The 24,787-nt window shown below is 54.9% G+C and overlaps 1 protein-coding gene across 1 annotated transcript; it reads left to right on the forward strand.

The window, feature by feature from the left end:
* The first annotated feature begins 11,280 nt into the window (after positions 1 to 11,280).
* LOC138367101 (uncharacterized) lies at positions 11,281 to 24,530 on the forward strand. Its single transcript, XM_069328503.1, has 3 exons — positions 11,281 to 11,301; positions 12,411 to 12,572; positions 23,148 to 24,530. Exons 1-3 carry the CDS (start codon positions 11,281 to 11,283, stop codon positions 24,528 to 24,530), a joined length of 1,566 nt encoding a protein of 521 aa, XP_069184604.1.
* The last annotated feature ends 257 nt before the right edge of the window (positions 24,531 to 24,787 follow it).

The raw sequence follows: 24,787 nt of genomic DNA on the forward strand, positions 1-24,787 counted from the left end.
TATGTTGGGGATATTACCACCATGTTGGGGATATTACCACCATGTTGGGGATATTACCACCATGTTGGGGATATTACCACCACGTTGGGGATATTACCACCATGTTGGGGATATTACCACCATGTTGGGGATATTACCACCATGTTGGGGATATTACCACCACGTTGGGGATATTACCACCATGTTGGGGATATTACCACCATGTTGGGGATATTACCACTATGTTGGGGATATTACCACTATGTTGGGGATATTACCACCATGTTGGGGATATTACCACCATGTTGAGGATATTACCACTATGTTGGGGATATTACCACCATGTTGGGGATATTACCACCATGTTGGGGATATTACCACTATGTTGGGGATATTACCACCATGTTGGGGATATTACCACCATGTTGGGGATATTACCACTATGTTGGGGATATTACCACCATGTTGGGGATATTACCACCATGTTGAGGATATTACCACTATGTTGGGGATATTACCACCATGTTGGGGATATTACCACCATGTTGGGGATATTACCACTATGTTGGGGATATTACCACCATGTTGGGGATATTACCACCATGTTGGGGATATTACCGCCATGTTGGGGATATTACCACCATGTTGGGGATATTACCACCATGTTGGGGATATTACCACTATGTTGGGGATATTACCACCATGTTGGGGATATTACCACTATGTTGGGGATATTACCACTATGTTGGGGATATTACCACCATGTTGGGGATATTACCACCATGTTGAGGATATTACCACTATGTTGGGGATATTACCACCATGTTGGGGATATTACCACCATGTTGGGGATATTACCACCATGTTGGGGATATTACCACTATGTTGGGGATATTACCACCATGTTGGGGATATTACCACCATGTTGGGGATATTACCACCATGTTGGGGATATTACCACCATGTTGGGGATATTACCACCACGTTGGGGATATTACCACCATGTTGGGGATATTACCACCATGTTGGGGATATTACCACCATGTTGGGGATATTACCACCATGTTGGGGATATTACCACCATGTTGGGGATATTACCACCATGTTGGGGATATTACCACCACGTTGGGGATATTACCACCATGTTGGGGATATTACCACCATGTTGGGGATATTACCACCATGTTGGGGATATTACCACCACGTTGGGGATATTACCACCATGTTGGGGGATATTACCACCATGTTGGGGATATTACCACCATGTTGGGGATATGGCCTCGGCTACCAATGTCTTTTGTACAGTCACTGTACAAATGGTTCAGGAATTTTGAAACTTATGAAAGCTTTTTATAACAATGTAAAAAATAATGAAGTCTGCAAGCATTTTAAAGCATGAAGAACAGTTGGTTTAAACCTTGCAAATAGCTTCATTAATTACCGCAAATTTACTGCAAATAATAATGGCTCCTTATATCAATTATGGAAGAGAAGAAATATTGCAGGTACTGGAAGGAAAGGTCTCATGAATCACTGTCAAGCAAATAACAGCGAGGAAAGCCAATTGTGGGATGATATATGACCATGCAACTCCGCTCCCCTAACGACATGTAAGCTCACTAATGACACACGAAATCGTTATGATAAAATATGTTTCTTTGTTAAATAGCGAGGCTCGTTTTGTCTGGCACTCAGCGTGTACACTTTATGTATAAATATATGTAATATATGCGAATATGTGCAAACATACACGTCCCAGCTATGACGCAGGTAGTCTTAATTAATAGCATGCCACATATGACACAGGTGAAGAAAAGGTAGTCTTGTCTGACACAAGTATTCTTAATAATACATGTCAGATATGACATAGAAAATCTTAGTGATTACATGACACGTATGACACAGGAAGTGCTGCTAACATGACACATATGATACAGGAAGTGCTGCTAACATGACACATATGACACAGGAAGTGCTGCTAACATGACACATATGACACAGGAAGTGCTGCTAACATGACACATATGACACAGGAAGTGCTGCTAACATGACACATATGACACAGGAAGTGCTGCTAACATGACACATATGACACAGGAAGTGCTGCTAACATGACACATATGACACAGGAAGTGCTGCTAACATGACACATATGACACAGGAAGTAATGCTAACATGACACATATGACACAGGAAGTGCTGCTAACATGACACATATGACACAGGAAGAGCTGCTAACATGACACAAATGACACAGGAAGTGCTGCTAACATGACACATATGTCACAGGAAGTGCTGCTAACATGACACATATGACACAGGAAGTGCTGCTAACATGATACATATGACACAGGAAGTGCTGCTAACATGACACATATGACACAGGAAGTGCTGCTAACCTGACACATATGACACAGGAAGTGCTGCTAACATGACACATATGACACAGGAAGTGCTGCTAACATGACACATATGACACAGGAAGTGCTGCTAACATGACACATATGACACAGGAAGTGCTGCTAACATGACACATATGACACAGGAAGTGCTGCTAACATGACACATATGACACAGGAAGTGCTGCTAACATGACACATATGACACAGGAAGTGCTGCTAACATGACATATATGACACAGGAAGTGCTGCTAACATGACACATATGACACAGGAAGTGCTGCTAACATGACACATATGACACAGGAAGTGCTGCTAACATGACACATATGACACAGGAAGTGCTGCTAACATGACACATATGACACAGGAAGTGCTGCTAACATGACACATATGACACAGGAAGTGCTGCTAACATGACACATATGACACAGGAAGTGCTGCTAACATGACACATATGACACAGGAAGTGCTGCTAACATGACACATATGACACAGGAAGTCCTGCTAACATGACACATATGACACAGGAAGTCCTGCTAACATGACACATATGACACAGGAAGTCCTGCTAACATGACACATATGACACAGGAAGTCCTGCTAACATGACACATATGACACAGGAAGTCCTGCTAACATGACACATATGACACAGGAAGTCCTGCTAACATGACACATATGACACAGGAAGTGCTGCTAACATGACACATATGACACAGGAAGTCCTGCTAACATGACACATATGACACAGGAAGTCCTGCTAACATGACACATATGACACAGGAAGTCCTGCTAACATGACACATATGACACAGGAAGTCCTGCTAACATGACACATATGACACAGGAAGTCCTGCTAACATGACACATATGACACAGGAAGTCCTGCTAACATGACACATATGACACAGGAAGTCCTGCTAACATGACACATATGACAAAGGAAGTCCTGCTAACATGACACATATGACACAGGAAGTGCTGCTAACATGACACATATGACACAGGAAGTCCTGCTAACATGACACATATAACACAGGAAGTCCTGCTAACATGACACATATGACACAGGAAGTCCTGCTAACATGACACATATGACACAGGAAGTCCTGCTAACATGACACATATGACACAGGAAGTCCTGCAGACTTGTCGCTGACATCAACTTCTCACTCTTCTAATGTATTCGAAGACACACTAGGATCAATATGTGTCATAGAACAATTCATATTTTGCACACAAGAGGAACCACATGCCACATAAGAGGCACCCCATGCCACATAAGAGGCCCCACATGCCACATAAGAGGCCCCACATGCCACATAAGAGGCATCACATGCCACATAAGAGGCCCCACATGCCACATAAGAGGCCCCACATGCCACATAAGAGGCATCACATGCCACATAAGAGGCCCCACATGCCGCATACGAGGCACCACATGCCACATAAGAGGCACCCCATGCCACATAAGAGGCCCCACATGCCACATAAGAGGCATCACATGCCACATAAGAGGCCCCACATGCCACATACGAGGCACCACATGCCACATAAGAGGCATCACATGCCGCACAATAGGCAACACGTGCCACATAAGAGGCACCACATGCCACATAAGAGGCAACACATGCCACATAAGAGGCATTCCTGCCCCATAAGAGGCACCACATGCCACATAAGAGGCACCACATGTAACATAATAGGCACCACATGCCACATAAGAGGCACCACATGCCACATAATAGGCACCACGTGTCACATAAGTGGCACCACATGCCACATAGGAGGCACCACATGCCACATAATAGGCACCAAGTGTCACATAAGAGTCACCACATGTCACATACGAGGCACTACATGCCACATAGGAGGGTCCACAGGCCCCATAAAAGGTAACTCATGCCACATAAGAGACACAACATGCCACATGACGAGTCACATATGTCATTATAATTTTTCACATCTCATTTCAGTTTTTCACTTTAACACCCTCGTCTCCCAGCCCTCACAACCTACCCCACCCCACCTCCCAGCCCTCACAACCTACCCCACCCCACCTCCCAGCCCTCACAACCTACCCCACCCCACCTCCCAGCCCTCACAACCTACCCCACCCCACCTCCCAGCCCTCACAACCTACCCCACCCCACCTCCCAGCCCTCACAACCTACCTCACCCCACCTCCCAGCCCTCACAACCTACCCCACCCCACCTCCCAGCAATCACAACCTACCCCACCCCACCTCCCAGCCCTCACAACCTACCCCACCCCACCTCCCAGCCCTCACAACCTACCCCACCCCACCTCCCAGCCCTCACAACCTACCCCACCCCACCTCCCAGCAATCACAACCTACCCCACCCCACCTCCCAGCCCTCACAACCTACCCCACCCCACCTCCCAGCCCTCACAACCTACCCCACCCCACCTCCCAGCCCTCACAACCTACCCCACCCCACCTCCCAGCCCTCACAACCTACCTACCCCACCCCACCTCCCAGCAATCACAACCTACCCCACCCCACCTCCCAGCCCTCACAACCTACCCCACCCCACCTCCCAGTCCTCACAATCTACCCCACCCCACCTCCCAGCCCTCACAACCTACCCCATCCCACCTCCCAGCCCTCACAACCTACCCCACCCCACCTCCCAGTCCTCACAATCTACCTCACCCCACCTCCCAGCCCTCACAACCTACCCCACCCCACCTCCCAGCCCTCACAACCTACCCCACCCCACCTCCCAGCCCTCACAACCTACCCCACCCCACCTCCCAGTCCTCACAACCTACCCCACCCCACCTCCCAGCCCTCACAACCTACCCCACCCCACCTCCCAGCCCTCACAACCTACCCCACCCCACCTCCCAGCCCTCACAACCTACCCCACCCCACCTCCTAGCCCTCACAACCTACCTCAACCTGCCTCCCAGCTCTCACAACATAACCGACCCTTCCTCCCAGCCCTTCACAACCTACCACATTTTGCCTCCCAGCCCTCACAACCTACCTCACCCTGCCTGCAAGCCCTCACAACCAACCCAACGCCACCTCCTGGTCCTCACAACCTACCCCACCCCACCGCCCAGCCCTCAAAACCTACCTCACTCTTCTTTCCAGCTCACACATCCTACCTTATCCTTCCTCCCAGCCGACATAATGTACCCAACCCTGCCTCCCAGCCATCACAAACTTCCCCACCCTGCCTCCAAGCACTCACAACCTACCCAACTCTGCCTCCCAGCCCTAACAACCTACCCCACCCTGCCTCCCAGCCCTCACAACCTACCCAACTCTGCCTCCCATCCCTAACAACCTACCCCACCCTGCCTCCCAGCCCTCACAACCAACCTCACCCTGCCTCTCAGCACTCACAACCTACCTCACCCTGCCCCCCAGTCCTCATAACCTACCCACCCTGACTCCCAGCCCTCACAACCTACCCACCTTCCTTCCCAGCTCTCACAACCAACCCCACCCTGCCTCCCAGCCCCCAAAACCTATCACACCCTGCCTCTCAGCCCTCGCAACCAACCCCACCCCATTTCTTAGCCCTCACAACCTACCCCACCCCACCTCCCAGTCCTCACAACCTACCTCACCTTTCTCCCAGCTCTCACAACCTACCCCTCCCTTCTTTCCAGCCCACAAAACCTACCCCTCCCAGCCCCTCACATCGTACCCACCCTAACTCACAGACCTCACAACCTACCCTACCATTCTCATAGCCCTCACAATCTACCCTAACCTTCCTCCCAGCCCTCACAACCTAACCCACCCTTCCTCCCAGCCCTCACAACCTAACCCGACTCTCCTCCCAACCCGAACCACCTTCCTCACCCCACCTCCCAGCCCTCATAACCTACCCCACCCTGCCTCCTAGCCCTCACAACCTACCCCACCCTGCCTCCCAGCCCTCACAACCTAACCCACCCTGCCTCCCAGCCCTCACAAACGTCCCCACCCTGCCTCTCAGCTCTCACAACCTACCCCACCCCACCTCCCAGCACTCACAACCTACCCCACCCTGCCTCCTAGCCCTCACAACCTACCCCACCCTGCCTCCTAGCCCTCACAACCTAACCCACCCTGCCTCCCAGCCCTCGCAAACGTCCCCACCCTGCCTCCCAGCACTCACAACCTACCCCACCCTTCCTCCCAGCCCTCACAACCTATCCCATCCTGCCTCCCAGCCCTCACAACCTATCCCACTCTTCCTCCCTGCCCTCACAACCTACCCTACCCTGCCTCCCAGCCCTCACAACCTTCCCCACCCTGCCTCCCAGCCCTCACAACCTTCCCCACCCTGCCTCCCAGCCCTCACAACCTACCTCACCCTGCCTCCCAGCCCTCACAACCTACCCACCTCTGCCTCCCAGCCCTCACAACCTTACCCATCTCACCTCCCAGTCCTCAAAACCTGCCCACCCTGCCTCCAAGCCCTCATAACCTATCACACCCCTCCACCCAGCCCTCACATCTTACCCCCACCCTTCCTCCAAGCCCTCACAACCTTCTCCACCCAACTCCCAGGCCACACACCGAACCACACCCTTCCTCCATCCCCATTCAACCTATCTCAACCTGCCTCCCAGCTTCTCACAACCTACCCTTCTCATAGCCCTCACAACCAACTCGAACCTTACCCCCAACCCTCACAACCTAACCCACCCTGCCTCCTAGCCCTCACAACGTACCCCACCCTTCCCCCCAGCCCTCTCAACCTACCTCACCCTGCCTCCCAGCCCTCACAACCTACCCCACTTTACCTCCCAGCCCTCACAACCTACCCCACCCTTCCTCCCAGACCTAACAACCTATCCCACCCTGAATTCCAGGCCTCACAACCTAACCCGCCTCACCTCCCAACCCGAACAACCTTCCTCACCCCACCTTCCAGCCCTCACAACCTACCACACCCAGCCTCCCAGCCCTCACATCCTACCCTACCTGACCTCCCAGCTCTTACAACCTACCCCACCCCACCTCCCAGCCCTCACAACCTATCCTACCCTGCCTCCCAGCCCTCACAACCTAACCCGCCTCACCTCACAGCCCTCACAACCTTCCCCATTCCACATCCCAGCCCTTACAACCTACCCACCCTGCCTCCCAGACCTCACTACCTACCCTACCATTCTCATAGCCCTCACAACCTACCCCACCCTGCCTCCCAGCCCACACAATGCACCTCACCCTGCCTCCCAGCCCTCACAAACTTCCCCACCCTGCCTCCCAGCACTCACAACCTTCCCCACCCCACCTTCCTGCACTTACAACCTTCCCCACTCTGCCTCCAGACCCTCGAAACCTACCCCACCCTGCCTCTCAGCCCTCACAACCTCACCCACCCCACCTCCAAGCCCTCACATCCTACCACACCACCTCCACCCAGCCCTCACATCTTACCCCACCCTTCCTCCAAGCCCACACAACTTTTCCCACACAACTCCCAGGCCTCACACGCAACCACACCCTTCCTCCATGACCACACAACCTACCTCAACCTGCCTCCCAGCTTCTCACAACATACCCACCCTGCCTCCCAGACTTCACAACCTACCCTACCCTTCTCATAGCCCTCATAACCTACCCTAACCTTCCTCCCAGCCTTCAGAACCTACCTCACCCTGCCTCCCACCCCTGACAACCTACCCACCCTGCTTCCAAGCCACTCACAACCTACCCCACCCCACCTCTTAGCCCTCACAACCTACCCACCCTGCCTCCAAGCCATTCACAATCTACCCACCCTGCCTCCTAGACCTCACAACCTACCCCACCCTCCCTCCTAGCCCTCTCAACATACCCACCCTGCCTCCCAGCCCTCACAACCAACCCTACCCTTCTTATAGCCCCTCACAACGTACCCTAACCCTCCTCCCAGCCCTCCCAACCTACCTCACCCTGCCTCCCAGCCCTCACAACCTTCCCCATCCAGCTTCCCAGCCCTCACAACCTATCCCACCCCACCTCCCAGCCCTTACAACCTTCCCCACCCTTCCTCCCAGCCCTCACAGCCTATCCCACCCTGAATCCCGGCCCTCACAACCTAAACTGCCTCACCTACCAACCCACACAACCTTCTTCACCCCACCTCCCAGCCCTCAACCTACCCCACCCTCCCTCTTAGCCCTCACAACCTACCTAACCCTGCCTCCCAGCTCTCAGAACCTACCCCACCCTCCCTCCTAGCCCTCACAGCCTACCTAACCCTGCCTCCCAGCCCTCACAACCTACCCCGCCCTACCTACCAGCCCTCACAACCTTCCCCACCCGACCTCCCAGCCCTCACAACCTTCCCCACCTCCCATCCCTCACAACCTTCTTTACCCGACCTCCCAGACCTTACAACCTACCCCACCCTGTCTCCCACCAGTCACACCCTTCCCCACCCGAGCCTCGAGCTCTAACAACCTACCCCACCCGGCCTCCCAGCCCTTACAACCTACCCCACGCTTCCTCCCAGCCCTCACAACCTATCCTACCCTGCCTCCCAGCCCTCACAACCTAACCCGCCTCACCTCACAGCCCTCACAACCTTCCCCATTCCACATCCCAGCCCTTACAACCTACCCACCCTGCCTCCCAGACCTCACTACCTACCCTACCATTCTCATAGCCCTCACAACCTACCCCACCCTCCCTCCCAGCCCACACAATGCACCTCACCCTGCCTCCCAGCCCTCACAAACTTCCCCACCCTGCCTCCCAGCACTCACAACCTTCCCCATCCCACCTTCCTGCACTTACAACCTTCCCCACTCTGCCTCCAGACCCTCGAAACCTACCCCACCCTGCCTCTCAGCCCTCACAACCTCACCCACCCCACCTCCAAGCCCTCACATCCTACCACACCACCTCCACCCAGCCCTCACATCTTACCCCACCCTTCCTCCAAGCCCACACAACTTTTCCCACACAACTCCCAGGCCTCACACGCAACCACACCCTTCCTCCATGACCACACAACCTACCTCAACCTGCCTCCCAGCTTCTCACAACATACCCACCCTGCCTCCCAGACTTCACAACCTACCCTACCCTTCTCATAGCCCTCATAACCTACCCTAACCTTCCTCCCAGCCTTCAGAACCTACCTCACCCTGCCTCCCAGCCCTGACAACCTACCCACCCTGCTTCCAAGCCACTCACAACCTACCCCACCCCACCTCTTAGCCCTCACAACCTACCCACCCTGCCTCCAAGCCATTCACAATCTACCCACCCTGCCTCCTAGACCTCACAACCTACCCCACCCTCCCTCCTAGCCCTCTCAACATACCCACCCTGCCTCCCAGCCCTCACAACCAACCCTACCCTTCTTATAGCCCCTCACAACGTACCCTAACCCTCCTCCCAGCCCTCCCAACCTACCTCACCCTGCCTCCCAGCCCTCACAACCTTCCCCACCAAGCTTCCCAGCCCTCACAACCTATCCCACCCCACCTCCCAGCCCTTACAACCTTCCCCACCCTTCCTCCCAGCCCTCACAGCCTATCCCACCCTGAATCCCGGCCCTCACAACCTAAACTGCCTCACCTACCAACCCACACAACCTTCCTCACCCCACCTCCCAGCCCTCAACCTACCCCACCCTCCCTCTTAGCCCTCACAACCTACCTAACCCTGCCTCCCAGCACTCAGAACCTACCCCACCCTCCCTCCTAGCCCTCACAGCCTACCTAACCCTGCCTCCCAGCCCTCACAACCTACCCCGCCCTACCTACCAGCCCTCACAACCTTCCCCACCCGACCTCCCAGCCCTCACAACCTTCCCCACCTCCCATCCCTCACAACCTTCTTTACCCGACCTCCCAGACCTTACAACCTACCCCACCCTGTCTCCCACCAGTCACACCCTTCCCCACCCGAGCCTCGAGCTCTAACAACCTACCCCACCCGGCCTCCCAGCCCTTACAACCTACCCCACGCTTCCTCCCAGCCCTCATAACCTACCCCCACGCTTCTTCCCAGCCCTGATAACCTACCCCACCCGGTCTCCCAGCCCTTACAACCTACCCCACCCTTCCTCCCGCATTAGAGCAAGCTTACAACATATACACTGTAGAGCAGTGCATATTCTCTCGTCCCCTTGTCATGGATGAGAGAATGAGGGTCTCAGACGCGAGGAGGGAGCGCACGTAGAAAGAAAGGAATTGGAGAACCACAACCCCAAACCCTGCAATTCCTGAGGGGAGTGGGGAACCCTCCACAAGCAGTTCAACAGTCACAGGGAGAGGAGCACCACCCCCCCCACCTTCCACCATATATACATCCTACCTGCCCCAACCCCGTAAAGCCCCCCACTTATGGCCAATTATGGTCTCCCTCCCCTAACTCACACCCTCCTCCCTGAGGACCACCCTTCTCCCTCACAACCCCCAAGCCCTTCCTCCTCCCTCATGCCCTCCCATCTCCCCGCCCCAAGCCTTCCACATTCACCCCACCCTCCTAAGCCCTCCATTCTCACCCCCTCCAAGCCCTCCCATCTCCCCTACTCCCCTACACCCTCCCTTCTTCCTTGCATCCCCCCTCCTCAGCTCCCAAACCACGCCCTCCCTCCTCTTCTGCTCCCCTTCTCCTCCATCCCCCCCCCCTCCCATGCACTCCCTTCCCCAGTACCCACTTAAGCCTCCCCTTCTCCCCCCCACCCAAAGCTTTCCCCTCTCACCCTTCCCCCCATGCCCTCTCTTCTCCCCCTACCCCCAAGCCCTCCATCCTCCACTATCCTCCCCATACCAGAGCCTCCCGGCCCCGTGCACCCCAAGATTCCCCAGGCCCCACTCCCTAAGCCTTCCCGTCTTGGTCCCTCCCTGTTTTCCTGCTTCAGGGAAATTAACAGAAACTGAGGAAGGACAGAAGAGTCAGTTTCAGGGTGATTTACTCGAACATGGATGGGATTACAAGCAAGGCAAGTGAACTAAGTGAAAAAGCAAAGAAGTGAACCCAGATGTAATCAGACTCACAGAAACAAAACTGTCAGGAACCATAACAAATGTGGTGCTTCCCCAGGACTATTTAGTAATATGGAAAGAGAGGGAAGGTAGGGGAGGAGGCAGAGTGCCCCTTATAATGAGAAAGGAATGGAGTTTCAAGGAGATGGCTATACCGGACTGCAAGAGACTACATAACAGACACAATGACAATGGGAGGACCAAGAATAGTAGTAGCAGTAATATACAACCCTCCACCAAATGACAAAAGACCCAGGCAAGAGTATGACAACAACAACATGGCAGTTAATACTAATTGAGAGGGCAGCCTCTGCTGCCTGAAAAAATAGATCCCACCTGCTCATCATTGGGGACTTCAATCACGGAAGGATTGACTGGGAAAACAAGGAACCGCATGGAGGTGAGGATACATGAAGAGATGTTCTCGGAGAGAGCATCTCTAAGGAGAGATACAGTCTGGGATGCCCTCGGACGCAGGTTCGAATCCTCGTCACGGCCCTTGTGGATTTGTTCATACATGGAGAGTTAAACTATTGGAGGTGGTGACAGGAAACGTCTTAAGCCAGCATGTCAGGGAACTCACAAGAATGAGAGGAAACGATGAACTAGCGAGACTTGACCTAGTCTTCACTCTGAACGACTCCGACATAAGGGAAATCGGTTTTGACGCCCTTGTAGGAATGAGCGACCACTGTGTACTGACGTTACAGTATCTGGTTGAAGAAGAATTAAAGAACTCGAGGAGGAGAACTAAAAACAAATGGCTGGCATTCCAAAAGTGAGACTATAAGGAGATAAGGAAATTCGTAACAGATATAACATAAGCAACAGAGCTCAGGGGAAAAGACGGCCCAAGAAATGATGGACTACATCACGCAGAAGTATAAGGAGGCAGTAGGCAGGTTTGTCCCAGTCCAAAAGGAAAAACAACGAAATGCAGATGAGAAACCCATGGTTTAATCAGAGATGTAGGCTAACTAAGTAGCACAGTAAAAGGGCATGGAGAAACTATAGAATGAGTACACTGAGTACATGAGTACAATGACTATACAAAGTCATTTCTCAGGACACCAGCGAGCAGAGAAAGATACCAGAGTGCCAGGAAGAATATGTCAGGTTGAGCAGAGAGGCAGAAGGGCAATACGAAAATAACATCGCAAGCAAGGCAAAGACTCATCCTAAATTGCATCACAGCCACATCAGGAGAAAAACAACAGAAAAGGAACAGGTAATGAAATTGAGGATAGGGGCAGACAGATTCACTACAAATGGCAAAAAGTGTGCGAGAAACTGAATAAGAAATTCCAGGAGGTCTTCACCTTAGAGCTAGGGGAAGTTCCAGAGATAAGAAAAGGAATAGTTAACCAGGAACCACTAGAAGAGTTTCAAATTACCAGTGGGGAAGTAAAGAAGTGTTTACTAGAGTTGGATGTGACAAAGGCTATAGGCCCAGATGGAATCTCCCCTTGGATACTAAAGGAAGGAGGAGAAGCACTGTGCCTGCCACTCTCCATATTGTATAACAAGTCTCTGGTAACAGGGGAACTGCCAAAAATTTGGAAGACGGCAAATGTAGTCCCAATATACAAAAAGGGGGGACAAACAGGAGGCACTGAACTACTGGCCAGTGTCCCTAACCTGCATACCATGCAAGCTGATGGAGAAGATTGTGCGAAAAAAACTAGTTGAACATCTGGAGCGAAAGAACTTTGTAACACAGCATCAATATGGGTTCAGGGATGGAAGTCTGCCTCACAGGGTTAATTGAATTAAACGACCAGGCAGCAAAAATAACGCAAAAAAGAGAAGGGTCGGAAGACTGCATAGTTTTGGATTGCCAGAAAGTTTTTGACATAGTACCACACAAGAGGCTAATGAAAAAGCTGGAGATGCAGGTAGGAGTGAAAGGGAAGGTACTCCATTGGATAAGGGAGAACCTAAGCAACAGAAGACAGCGGGTCACTGTGAGGGGTGAGGTCTCAGATTGGCGAGACGTCATTTGTTGAGTCTCGCAGGGATCAGTCCTTGGACCTATACTGTTTCTGATATGTGTAAATGATCTCCCAGAAGGTATGGAATCGTTCCTCTAATTATTTGCTGATGATGCAAAAATTATGAGGAAGATTAAAACAAAAGATGATAGTATGAGGCTACAAGATGACTTAGGCAGACTGAATGAATGGTCGAACAAATGGCTACTAAAGTTCAACCCGAGTAAATGCAAGGTAATGAAACTAGGCGGTGGAAATAGGAGGCCAGACACAGGATACTAAACGGGAGATGATGTACTTAATGAAACGGACAGGGAGAAAGATCTAGGAGTTGATATCACACCAAAACTGTCTCCTGAAACCCACATAAAGAGAATTACATCTGCGGCATAGGCGAGGCTGGCTAACATCAGAGAAGCCATCAGGAACCTGTGTAAGGAATCACTCAGAATCTTGTACACCACATATGTAAGACCAGTCCTGAAGTAGCCGCTGCATGGAGCCCGTATCTTATAAAGCACACGACGAAGCTGAAAAAAGTTCACAGGTATGCCACTAGACTAGTCCCAGAACTAAGAGGCATGAGTTACGAGGAAAAGTTGCGTGAGATGCACCTCACGACACTGGAAAACAGAGGAGTAAGGGGAGACATGATCACTACCTACAAAATTCTCCAAGGAATTGACAGGGTAGATAAGGATAAACTTTTTAACAGTGATGGTATGCAAACAAGGAGAAACAGGTGGAGACTGAGTACCCACATGAGCCACAGGGACGTTAAAAAGAACTTTGTCAGTGTCAGAGTAGTTAACAGATAGAATGCACTAAGCAGTGATGTGGTGGAGGCTGACTCCATACACAGTTTGAAATGTAGATATGATAGAGCCCAGTAGGCTCAGGAACCTGTACACCAGTTGATTGACAGTTGAGAGGCGGGACCAAAGAGCCATAGCTCAACCCCCCATAAGCGCAACTTGGAGAGAACAAATAGGTGAGTACTGAAGAGCAACCTTACAACATATACACACTAGAGCAACCTTACAACATATACACACTAGAGCAGCCTTACAACATATACACACTAGAGCAACCTAACAACGTATACACACTAGAGCAACCTTACAACGTATACACACTAAAGCAACCTTACAACATATACACACTAGAGCAACCTTACAACGTATACACACTAGAGCAACCTAACAACATATACACACTAGAGCAACCTTACAACATATACACACTAGAGCAACCTTACAACATATACACACTAGAGCAACCTTACAACGTATACACACTAGAGCAACCTTACAACATATACACACTAGAGCAACCTAACAACGTATACACACTAGAGCAACCTTACAACATATACACACTAGAGCAACCTAACAACGTATACACACTAGAGCAACCTTACAACATATACACACTAGAGCAACCTAACAACGTATACACACTAGAGCAATCTTACAACATATACACACTAGAGCAGCCTTACAACATATACACACTAGAGCAACCTAACAACATATACACACTAGAGCAGTCATTGAGCATGTACACAAAGGGAAAGCAGGAGGGGAACGCATGTTCCAGTTCGTTAACTCCTGTGATAGAGGACTGGAGGGACCAGATTTAAGGAAGCGTGCACGAACGGCTCCTACCAGAGGACCGATCACAGGTCTCATCGATTGTGATTCGACTGCGCTGGCCACTGCGCTACAAGTCACCTGAATCATCACCTTCCTGGCATAAATTTCCTACTAATCATGATATACAAATGTGCATCGCATTCAAATTTGGTATTTTCAAATGTAATATTATACAGTAATTATTATACTAATTCTAAAACTAAAAGCCCCGAGTCGGTCTGTATGTATTGGCGGCTCTCAACATTTCCTCCATATTAATGGATCTTCTGAACTGTGTTGTTGAGACTTGGAGTTCTGAAAATCGATTCCCGCCTGGTGTTCAAACCTCAAGTTTCCTTAAGACGTGCCAAGTGCCCACATCTAATGTTTGTCTAATACTTTCCTTCTAATAAAAACTACTGTCTTCAGACTTTTCGATTCCTAATCTAATGTCAGTGTCATACTTTCTTAGTATTTTAGGCTGATATTCACTATATTCTTACCATGTATTTAGAACAAATATTTACTTTACACTTTCCTAGCCTTCATAACTATTGTTGATCTCATACTTGTCGTGCAGGAGGTAATAAATGCCTCATACTTGCCTCATGGCCTCACAAGGAATGTTTCAGTGCACCCAGCGCCCTCAACTGCCACCTCCACCCACACCCAACTATTTCATTACAGGTCAATCTGCTCTTCGCATTATTCTCCAGCACACAGGAGCCTAGGTACACCAGCACACAGGAGCCTTGGTACACTAGCACACAGGAGCCACGGTACACCAGCACACAGGAACCTGGGTACACCAGCACACAGGAACCTGGGTACACCAGCACACAGGAACCTGGGTACACCAGCACACAGGAGCCACGGTACACCAGAACACAGAAGCCACGGTACGCCAGCACACAGGAGCCGCGGTACACAAGCACACATTAGCCACGGTAAACCAGCACACAGGAGTCACTGAACACCAGCACACAGGAGCCACGGTAAACCTGCACACAGGAGCCACGGTACACCAGCACACAGGAGCCACGGTACACCAGCACACAGGAGCCACGGTACACCAGCACACAAGAGCCTTAGTACACCAGCACTCAGGAGCCACGGTACACAAGCACACAGGAGCCTTGGAACACCAGCACACAGGAGTCAAGGTACACAACTACAGGATCCTGAGAACACCAACACACAGGAGCCTCGGTACACCAGCACACAGGAGCCTATATACACAAGCTCACAGGAGCCACGGTACACAAGTACACAGGGTCCACGGTACACTACCACACAGGAGCATCGGTACATCAGCAGACAGGAGCCACTGTACTCCAGCACACAGGAGGCACGGTACACCAGCACACAGGTGACATGGTACACCAACAAAAAAAAACCCGGGTACACTAGCACACAGGAGCCACGGTACACCAGCACACAGGAACCTGGGTACACCAGCACAAAGGAGCCTGGGTACACCAGCACACAGGAGCCACGGTACACAAGCACACAGGTTCCATGGTACACCAGCACACAGGAGGAACGGTACATCAGCACTCAAGTGCCAAGGTACACCAGCACACAGGAGCCACGGTACACCATCACACAGGAGCCTGGGTACACCAGCACACAGGAGCCACGGTACACCATCACACAGGAGCCATGGTACACCAGGACACAGGACCACGGAACACCAGCACACAGGAGCCTGGGTACACCAACAAAAAAAAAACCCGGGTACACCAGCACACAGGGGCCAGGGTACATCAGCACATAGGAGCCATGGTACAAAAGCACACAGGAGTCACGGTACACCAGCACACTGGAGCTTGAGTACACCAGCACACAGGAGCCTGAGTTCACCAGCACACAGGAGCCACGGTACCCCAGCATAAAGGAGCCACGGTACACCTGCACACAGGAGTCTGGGTACACCAGCACACAGGAGATTGGGTACAACAGCACTAAGGCGCCACGGTACACCAGCTCACAGGAGCCACGGTACAACAGCACACAAGAGCCACGGTACACCAACACTCAAGAGCCACGTTACACCAGCACACAGGAGCCACGGTACACCATCACACAGGAGCCATGGTACACCAGGACACAGGACCACGGAACACCAGCACACAGGAGCCTGGGTACACCAACAAAAAAAAAACCCGGGTACACCAGCACACAGGGGCCAGGGTACATCAGCACATAGGAGCCATGGTACAAAAGCACACAGGAGTCACGGTACACCAGCACACTGGAGCTTGAGTACACCAGCACACAGGAGCCTGAGTTCACCAGCACACAGGAGCCACGGTACCCCAGCATAAAGGAGCCACGGTACACCTGCACACAGGAGTCTGGGTACACCAGCACACAGGAGATTGGGTACAACAGCACTAAGGCGCCACGGTACACCAGCTCACAGGAGCCACGGTACAACAGCACACAAGAGCCACGGTACACCAACACTCAAGAGCCACGTTACACCAGCACACAGGAGCCACGGTACACCAGCACACAGGAGCCTGGGTACACCAGCACACAGGAGCCTGGGTACACCAGCACACAGGAGCCTTGGAACACCAACACACAGGAGCCACGGTACATCAGCACACAGGACCCACGGTACACCATCATGCAGAATCCTCGGTACACCAGCACGTAGGAGCCTGGGTATACCAGCACACTGGAGTTACGGTACACCAGCACACAGGAGCCTTGGTACACCAGCACACAGGAGCCTGGGTACAAAACCACACAGGAGCCACGGTACACAAGCACACAGGTTCCACGGTGCACCAGCACACAGGTTCCATGGTACACCAGGACACAGGAGCCACGGAACACCAGCACATAGGAGCCATGGTACACCAGCACACTGGAGCCTGAGTTCACCAGCACACAGGAGCCACGGTACCCCAGCATAAAGGAGCCACGGTACACCTGCACACAGGAGCCACGGTACCCCAGCATAAAGGAGCCACGGTACACCTGCACACAGGAGTCTGGGTACACCAGCACACTGGAGCCTGGGTACACCAGCACACAGGAGCCGGTGTACACCAGCACAAAGGAGCCATGGTAAACCAGCACACAGGACCCACGGTACACCATCATGCAGGATCCTGGTACACCAGCACACAGGAGCCATGGTACACCAGCATACAGGAGCCAGGGTTCACCAGCAAACAGGAGTCACGGTACACCAGCACACAGGTGACTGAGTACACCAGCACACAGGAGCAACGGTACACCAGCTCATAGGAGCCTGGGTACACCAGCACACAGGAGCCTGGGTACACCAGCACACAGGAGCCTGGGTACACCAGCAAACAGGAGCCACGGTACACCAGCACACAGGAGCCCCGGTACACCAGCACACAGGAGCCTGGGTACACCAGCACACAGGAGCCTGGGTACACCAGCAAACAGGAGCCACGGTACACCAGCACACAGGAGCCACGGTACACCAGCACACAGGAGCCTGGGTACACCAGCACACAGGAGCCTGGGTACACCAGCACACAGGAGCCTGGGTACACCAGCAAACAGGAGCCACGGTACACCAGCACACAGGAGCCACGGTACACCAGCACACAGGAGCCTGGGTACACCAGCACACAGGAGCCTGGGTACACCAGCAAACAGGAGCCACGGTACACCAGCACACAGGAGCCACCCCTGGAAACACAAACCGAAACTGTCTCCATTTTCCGCTTGTTACAACTTTTAATAAAGTTGTTACATCTTGGCTTAACGTGTTTATGACGTATTAGAACGTTGTTACAACTTGCTATATTGGTTGTTATAACTGGTTAGGGGGTGTTAAAACTTGTACGAACGTTGTACCAACGTCGTAGTTTCGGTGTGTGTTTGGCGGGCACGGTACACCAGCACACGGGAGCCTGGGTACAACAGCACACAGGAGCCACGGAACACCAGCACACAGGAGCCACGGTACACCTGCACACAGGAGCCACGGTATACCATCACACAAGAGCCATATTACCCCAACACACAGCTAGGAGCCACGGTACAGGAGCACACAGGAGCCATGGTACACCAGCACACAGGAGCCACGGTAAACCAGCACACAAGGAGCCCCGTACACCAGCACACAGGAGCCACGGAACACCAGCACACAGGAGCCACGGTACACCAGCACACAGGAGCCACGGTACACCAGCACACAGGAGCCAGGGTTCACCAGCAAACAGGAGTCACGGTAAACCAGCACACACGAGCCTGAGTACACCAGCACACAGGAACAACGGTACACCAGCACATAGGAGCCTGGGTACACCAGCACACAGATGCCTAGGTACACCAGCACACAGGAGCCTGGGTACACCAGCACACAGGAACCATGGTGCACCAGCACAAAGAAGCCTCGGTATACCAGCACACAGGAGCCACGGTACAACAGCACACAGGAGCCACGGTACACCAGCTCACAGGAGCCACGGTACAACAGCACACAGGAGCCACGGTACACCAGCTCACGGGAGCCACGGTACAACAGCACACAGGAGCCTTGGTACACCAGCACACAGAAGCCACGGTACACTAGCACACAGGTTCCACGGTACACCAGCACACAGGTGCCATGGTACACCAGGACACAGGAGCCACGGAACACCAGCACACAGGAGCCTGGGTACACCAACAAAAAAAGCCCGGGTACACCAGCACACAGGAGTCACGGTACACCAGCACACTGGAGCTTGAGTACACCAACACACAGGAGCCTGAGTTCACCAGGACACAGGAACCACGGTACACCTGCACACAGGAGCCACGGTACACCTGCACACAGGAGCTTGAGTACACCGACACACAGGAGCCTGAGTTCACCAGGACACAGGAACCACGATACACCTGCACACAGGAGCCACGGTACACCTGCACACAGGAGCCACGGTACACCTGCACACAGGAGCCACGGTATACCATCACACAAGAGCCATAGTACCCCAACACACAGGAGCCACGGTACAGGAGCACACAGGAGCCATGGTACACCAGCACACAGGAGCCACGGTACACCAGCACACAGGAGCCCCGGTACAACAGCACACAGGAGTTACCGTTCACCAGCACACAGGTGCCATGAGAACACCACCATCCTGCACGGTCACCACTAACCTGCACGGTCACCACTAACCTGCACGGTCACCACTAACCTGCACGGTCACCACTAACCTGCACGGTCACCACTAACCTGCACGGTCACCAATAACCTGCACGGTCACCACTAACCTGATCGGTCACCACTAACCTGCACGGTCACCACTAACCTGCACGGTCACCACTAACCTGCACGGTCACCACTAACCTGCACGGTCACCACTAACCTGCACGGTCACCACTAACCTGCACGGTCACCACTAACCTGCACGGTCACCACTAACCTGCACGGTCACCACTAACCTGATCGGTCACCACTAACCTGATCGGTCACCACTAACCTGCACGGTCACCACTAACCTGCTCGGTCACCACATAATAATCCCCGGACCGTCCCCCGCGCCACTCCCTAGAGCGTCCCCCGCGCTACTTCCTGGAGCGTCCCCCGCGCCACTCCCTAGAGCGTCCCCCGCGCCACTCCCTGGAGCGTCCCCCACGCCACTCCCTGGAGCGTCCCCCGCGCTACTCCCTGGAGCGTCCCCCGCGCCACTCCCTGGAGCGTCCCCCACGCCACTCCCTGGAGTGTCCCACGTGCCACTCCCTGGAGCGTCGGTACACCAGCACACAGGAGCTACGGTACACCAGCCCACAAGAGCCACGGTACACTAACACACAGAAGCCACGGTACACCAGAACACAGGAGCCACGATACACCAGCAAACAAGAGCCTTAGTACACCATCAGACAGAAGCCACGGTACACCAGTACAAAGGAGCCTGGGTACACCAGCACACAGGAGCCTTGGAACACCAGCACACAGGAGCCACGGTACACAGCACACAGGATCCTGAGAACACCAACACACAGGAGCCTCGGTACACCAGCACACAGGAGCCTATATACACCAGCTCACAGGAGCCACGGTACACAAGCACACAGGGGCCACGCCACACTAGCACACAGGAGCCTTGATACACCAGCACACAGGAACCATGGTGCACCAGCACACAGGAGCCTATATACACCAGCTCACAGGAGCCACGGTACACAAGCACACAGGGGCCACGCCACACTAGCACACAGGAGCATCGGTACATCAGCATACAGGAGTCACGGTACACCAGCACACAGGAGCCTGAGTACACTAGCACACAGGAGCCTTGATACACCAGCACACAGGAGCCATAGTACACCAGCACACAGGATCCACGGTACACCAGCACACAGGAGCTTGGGTACACCAGCACACAGGAGCCTGAGTACACCAGCACACAGGAGCCACTATGCACCAGCACACAGAAGCATAGGTACACCAGCACACATTATCCACGGTACACCAGCACACAGGAGTCTGGGTACACCAGCACACAGGAGTCTGGGTACACCAGGACACAGGAGCCGGTATACACCAGCACACAAGAGCCACGGTAAACCAGGACACAGGACCCACGGTACACCATCATGCAGGATCCTGGGTACACCAGCACACAGGGGCCACGGTACACCTGCACACAGGAGTCATGGTACACCAGCACACAGGAGCCAGGGTTCACCAGCAAACAGGAGTCACGGTACACCAGCACACAGGAGCCTGAGTACACCAGCACACAGGAGCAACGGTACACCAGCACATAGGAGCCTGGGTACACCAGCACACAGCTGCCTAGGTACACCAGCACACAGGAGCCTGGGTACACCAGCACACAGGAACCATGGTGCACCAGCACACAGAAGCCTCGGTATACCAGCACACAGGAGCCACGGTACACCAGCACACAGGAGCCACGGTACAACAGCACACAGGAGCCTTGGTACACCAGCACACAGAAGCCTCGGTACACCAGCACGTAGGAGCCTGGGTATACCAGCACACAGGAGTTACGGTACACCAGCACACAGGCGCCTTCGTACACCAGCACACAGGAGCCTGGGTACACCACCACACAGGAGCCACGGTACACTAGCACACAGGTTCCACGGTACACCAGGACACAGGAGCCACGGTTCACCTGCACACAGGAGCCTGGGTACACCAGTACACAGGAGCCACGGTACACCAGCAAACAGGAGCCACGGTACACCAGCACACATGAGCCACGGTACACCAGCACACAGGAGCCTGGGTACACCAGCACACAGGAGCCACGGAACACCAGCGCACAGGAGCCACGGTACACCAGCACACAGGAGCCACGGTACACCTGCACACAGGAGCCACGGTCCACCAGCACACAGGAGCCACGGTAAACCAGCACACAGGAGCCCCGGTACACCAGCATACAGGAGCCACGGAACACCAGCACACAGGAGCCCCGGTACACTAGCACACAGGAGTTACCGTTCACCAGCACACAGGTGCCATGAGAACACCACCATCCTGCACGGTCACCACTAACCTGCACGGTCACCACTAACCTGCACGGTCACCACTAACCTGCACGGTCACCACTAACCTGCACGGTCACCACTAACCTGCACGGTCACCATTAACCTGCACGGTCACCACCAACCTGCACGGTCACCACTAACCTGCACGGTCACCACTAACCTGCACGGTCACCACTAACCTGCACGGTCACCACTAACCTGCACGGTCACCACTAACCTGCACGGTCACCACTAACCTGCACGGTCACCATTAACCTGCACGGTCACCAACCTGCACGGTCACCACTAACCTGCACGGTCACCACTAACCTGCACGGTCACCACTAACCTGCACGGTCACCACTAACCTGCACGGTCACCACTAACCTGCACGGTCACCATTAACCTGCACGGTCACCACTAACCTGCACGGTCACCATTAACCTGCACGGTCACCACCAACCTGCACGGTCACCACTAACCTGCACGGTCACCACTAACCTGCACGGTCACCACTAACCTGCACGGTCACCACTAACCTGCACGGTCACCATTAACCTGCACGGTCACCACCAACCTGCACGGTCACCACTAACCTGCACGGTCACCACTAACCTGCACGGTCACCACTAACCTGCACGGTCACCACTAACCTGCTCGGTCACCACATAATAATCCCCGGAGCGTCCCCTGCACCACTCCCGGAGCGTCCCCCGCGCCACTCCCGGAGCGTCCCCCGCGCCACTCCCGGAGCGTCCCCCGCGCCACTCCCGGACCGTCCCCCGCGCCACTCCCGGAGAGTCCCCCGCGCCACTCCCGGAGCGTCCACTGCGCCACTCCCGGAGCGTCCCCCGCGCCACTCCCGGAGCGTCCACTGCGCCACTCCCGGAGAGTCCCCCGCGCCACTCCCGGAGCGTCCCCCACGCCACTCCCGGAGCGTCCCCCGCGCCACTCCCGGAGCGTCCCCCGCGCCACTCCCGGAGCGTCCCCCACGCCACTCCCGGAGCGTCCCCCGCGCCACTCCCGGAGCGTCCCCCGCGCCACTCCCGGAGCGTCCCCCGCGCCACTCCCGGAGCGTCCCCCGCGCCACTCCCGGAGCGTCCCCCGCGCCGCTCCCGGAGCGTCCCCCGCGCCACTCCCGGAGCGTCCCCTGCGCCCCTCCCGGACCGTCCCCCGCGCCACTCCCGGACCGTCCCCCGCGCCACTCCCGGAGAGTCCCCCGCGCCACTCCCGGACCGTCCACTGCGCCACTCCCGGAGAGTCCCCCGCGCCACTCCCGGAGAGTCCCCCGCGCACCTCCCGGAGCGTCCCCCGCCCCACTCTTGGAGCGTCCCCCGCGCCACTCCCGGAGAGTCCCCCGCGCCCCTCCCGGAGCGTCCACTGCGCCCCTCCCGGAGCGTCCACCGCGCCACTCCCGGAGCGTCCCCCGCGCCACTCCTGGAGAGTCCGCCGCGCCACTCCCGGAGCGTCCCCCGCCCCACTCTTGGAGCGTCCCCCGCGCCACTCCCGGAGAGTCCCCCGCGCCCCTCCTGGAGCGTCCACCGCGTCACTCCCGGAGCGTCCCCCGTGCCACTTCTGGAGCGTCCCCCGCGCCACTCCCGGAGAGTCCCCCGCGCCACTCCCTGGAGCGTCCCCCGCGCCACTCCCGGAGAGTCCCCCGCGCCCCTCCCGGAGCGTCCACCGCGCCTCTCCCGGAGCGTCCCCCGCGCCACTCCTGGAGCGTCCCCCGCGCCACTCCCGGAGAGTCCCCCGCGCCACTCCCTGGAGCGTCCCCCGCGCCACTCCCGGAGCGTCCACCGCGTCACTCCCGGAGCGTCCCCCGCGCCACTCCTGGAGCGTCCCCCGCGCGCCACTCCCGGAGAGTCCCCCGCGCCACTCCCTGGAGCGTCCCCCGCGCCACTCCCGGAGCGTCCCCCGCGCCACTCCTGGAGCGTCCCCCGCGCCACTCCCGGAGAGTTCCCCGCGCCACTCCTGGAGCGTCCCCCGCGCCACTCCCGGAGTCCCCCGCGCCACTCCCGGAGCGTCCCCCGCGCCACTCCCGGAGAGTCCCCCGCGCCACACCCTTGAGCGTCTCCAGCGCCTCTCCCTTGAGCGTCCCCTGCACAACTCACCGGAGCATCCCTCGCGCCACTCCCCAGGGCGTCTCCAGCGCCATTTCCTGGAGCGTCCTCAGCGCCACTCCCTGGAGCGTCCCCCGCGCCACTCCCTAGAGCGTCCCCTGCGCCACTCTGTGGAGCCTCCCTCGCGCCACTCCTTTGAGCAGCTCCCACGTCACTCCCTAGAGCGTCCCCCAAGCCACTCTGTGGAGCCTCCCTCGCGCCACT

Source organism: Procambarus clarkii, chromosome 21 (assembly GCF_040958095.1).
Source record: "Procambarus clarkii isolate CNS0578487 chromosome 21, FALCON_Pclarkii_2.0, whole genome shotgun sequence".
NCBI classification, from domain to species: domain Eukaryota; kingdom Metazoa; phylum Arthropoda; class Malacostraca; order Decapoda; family Cambaridae; genus Procambarus; species Procambarus clarkii.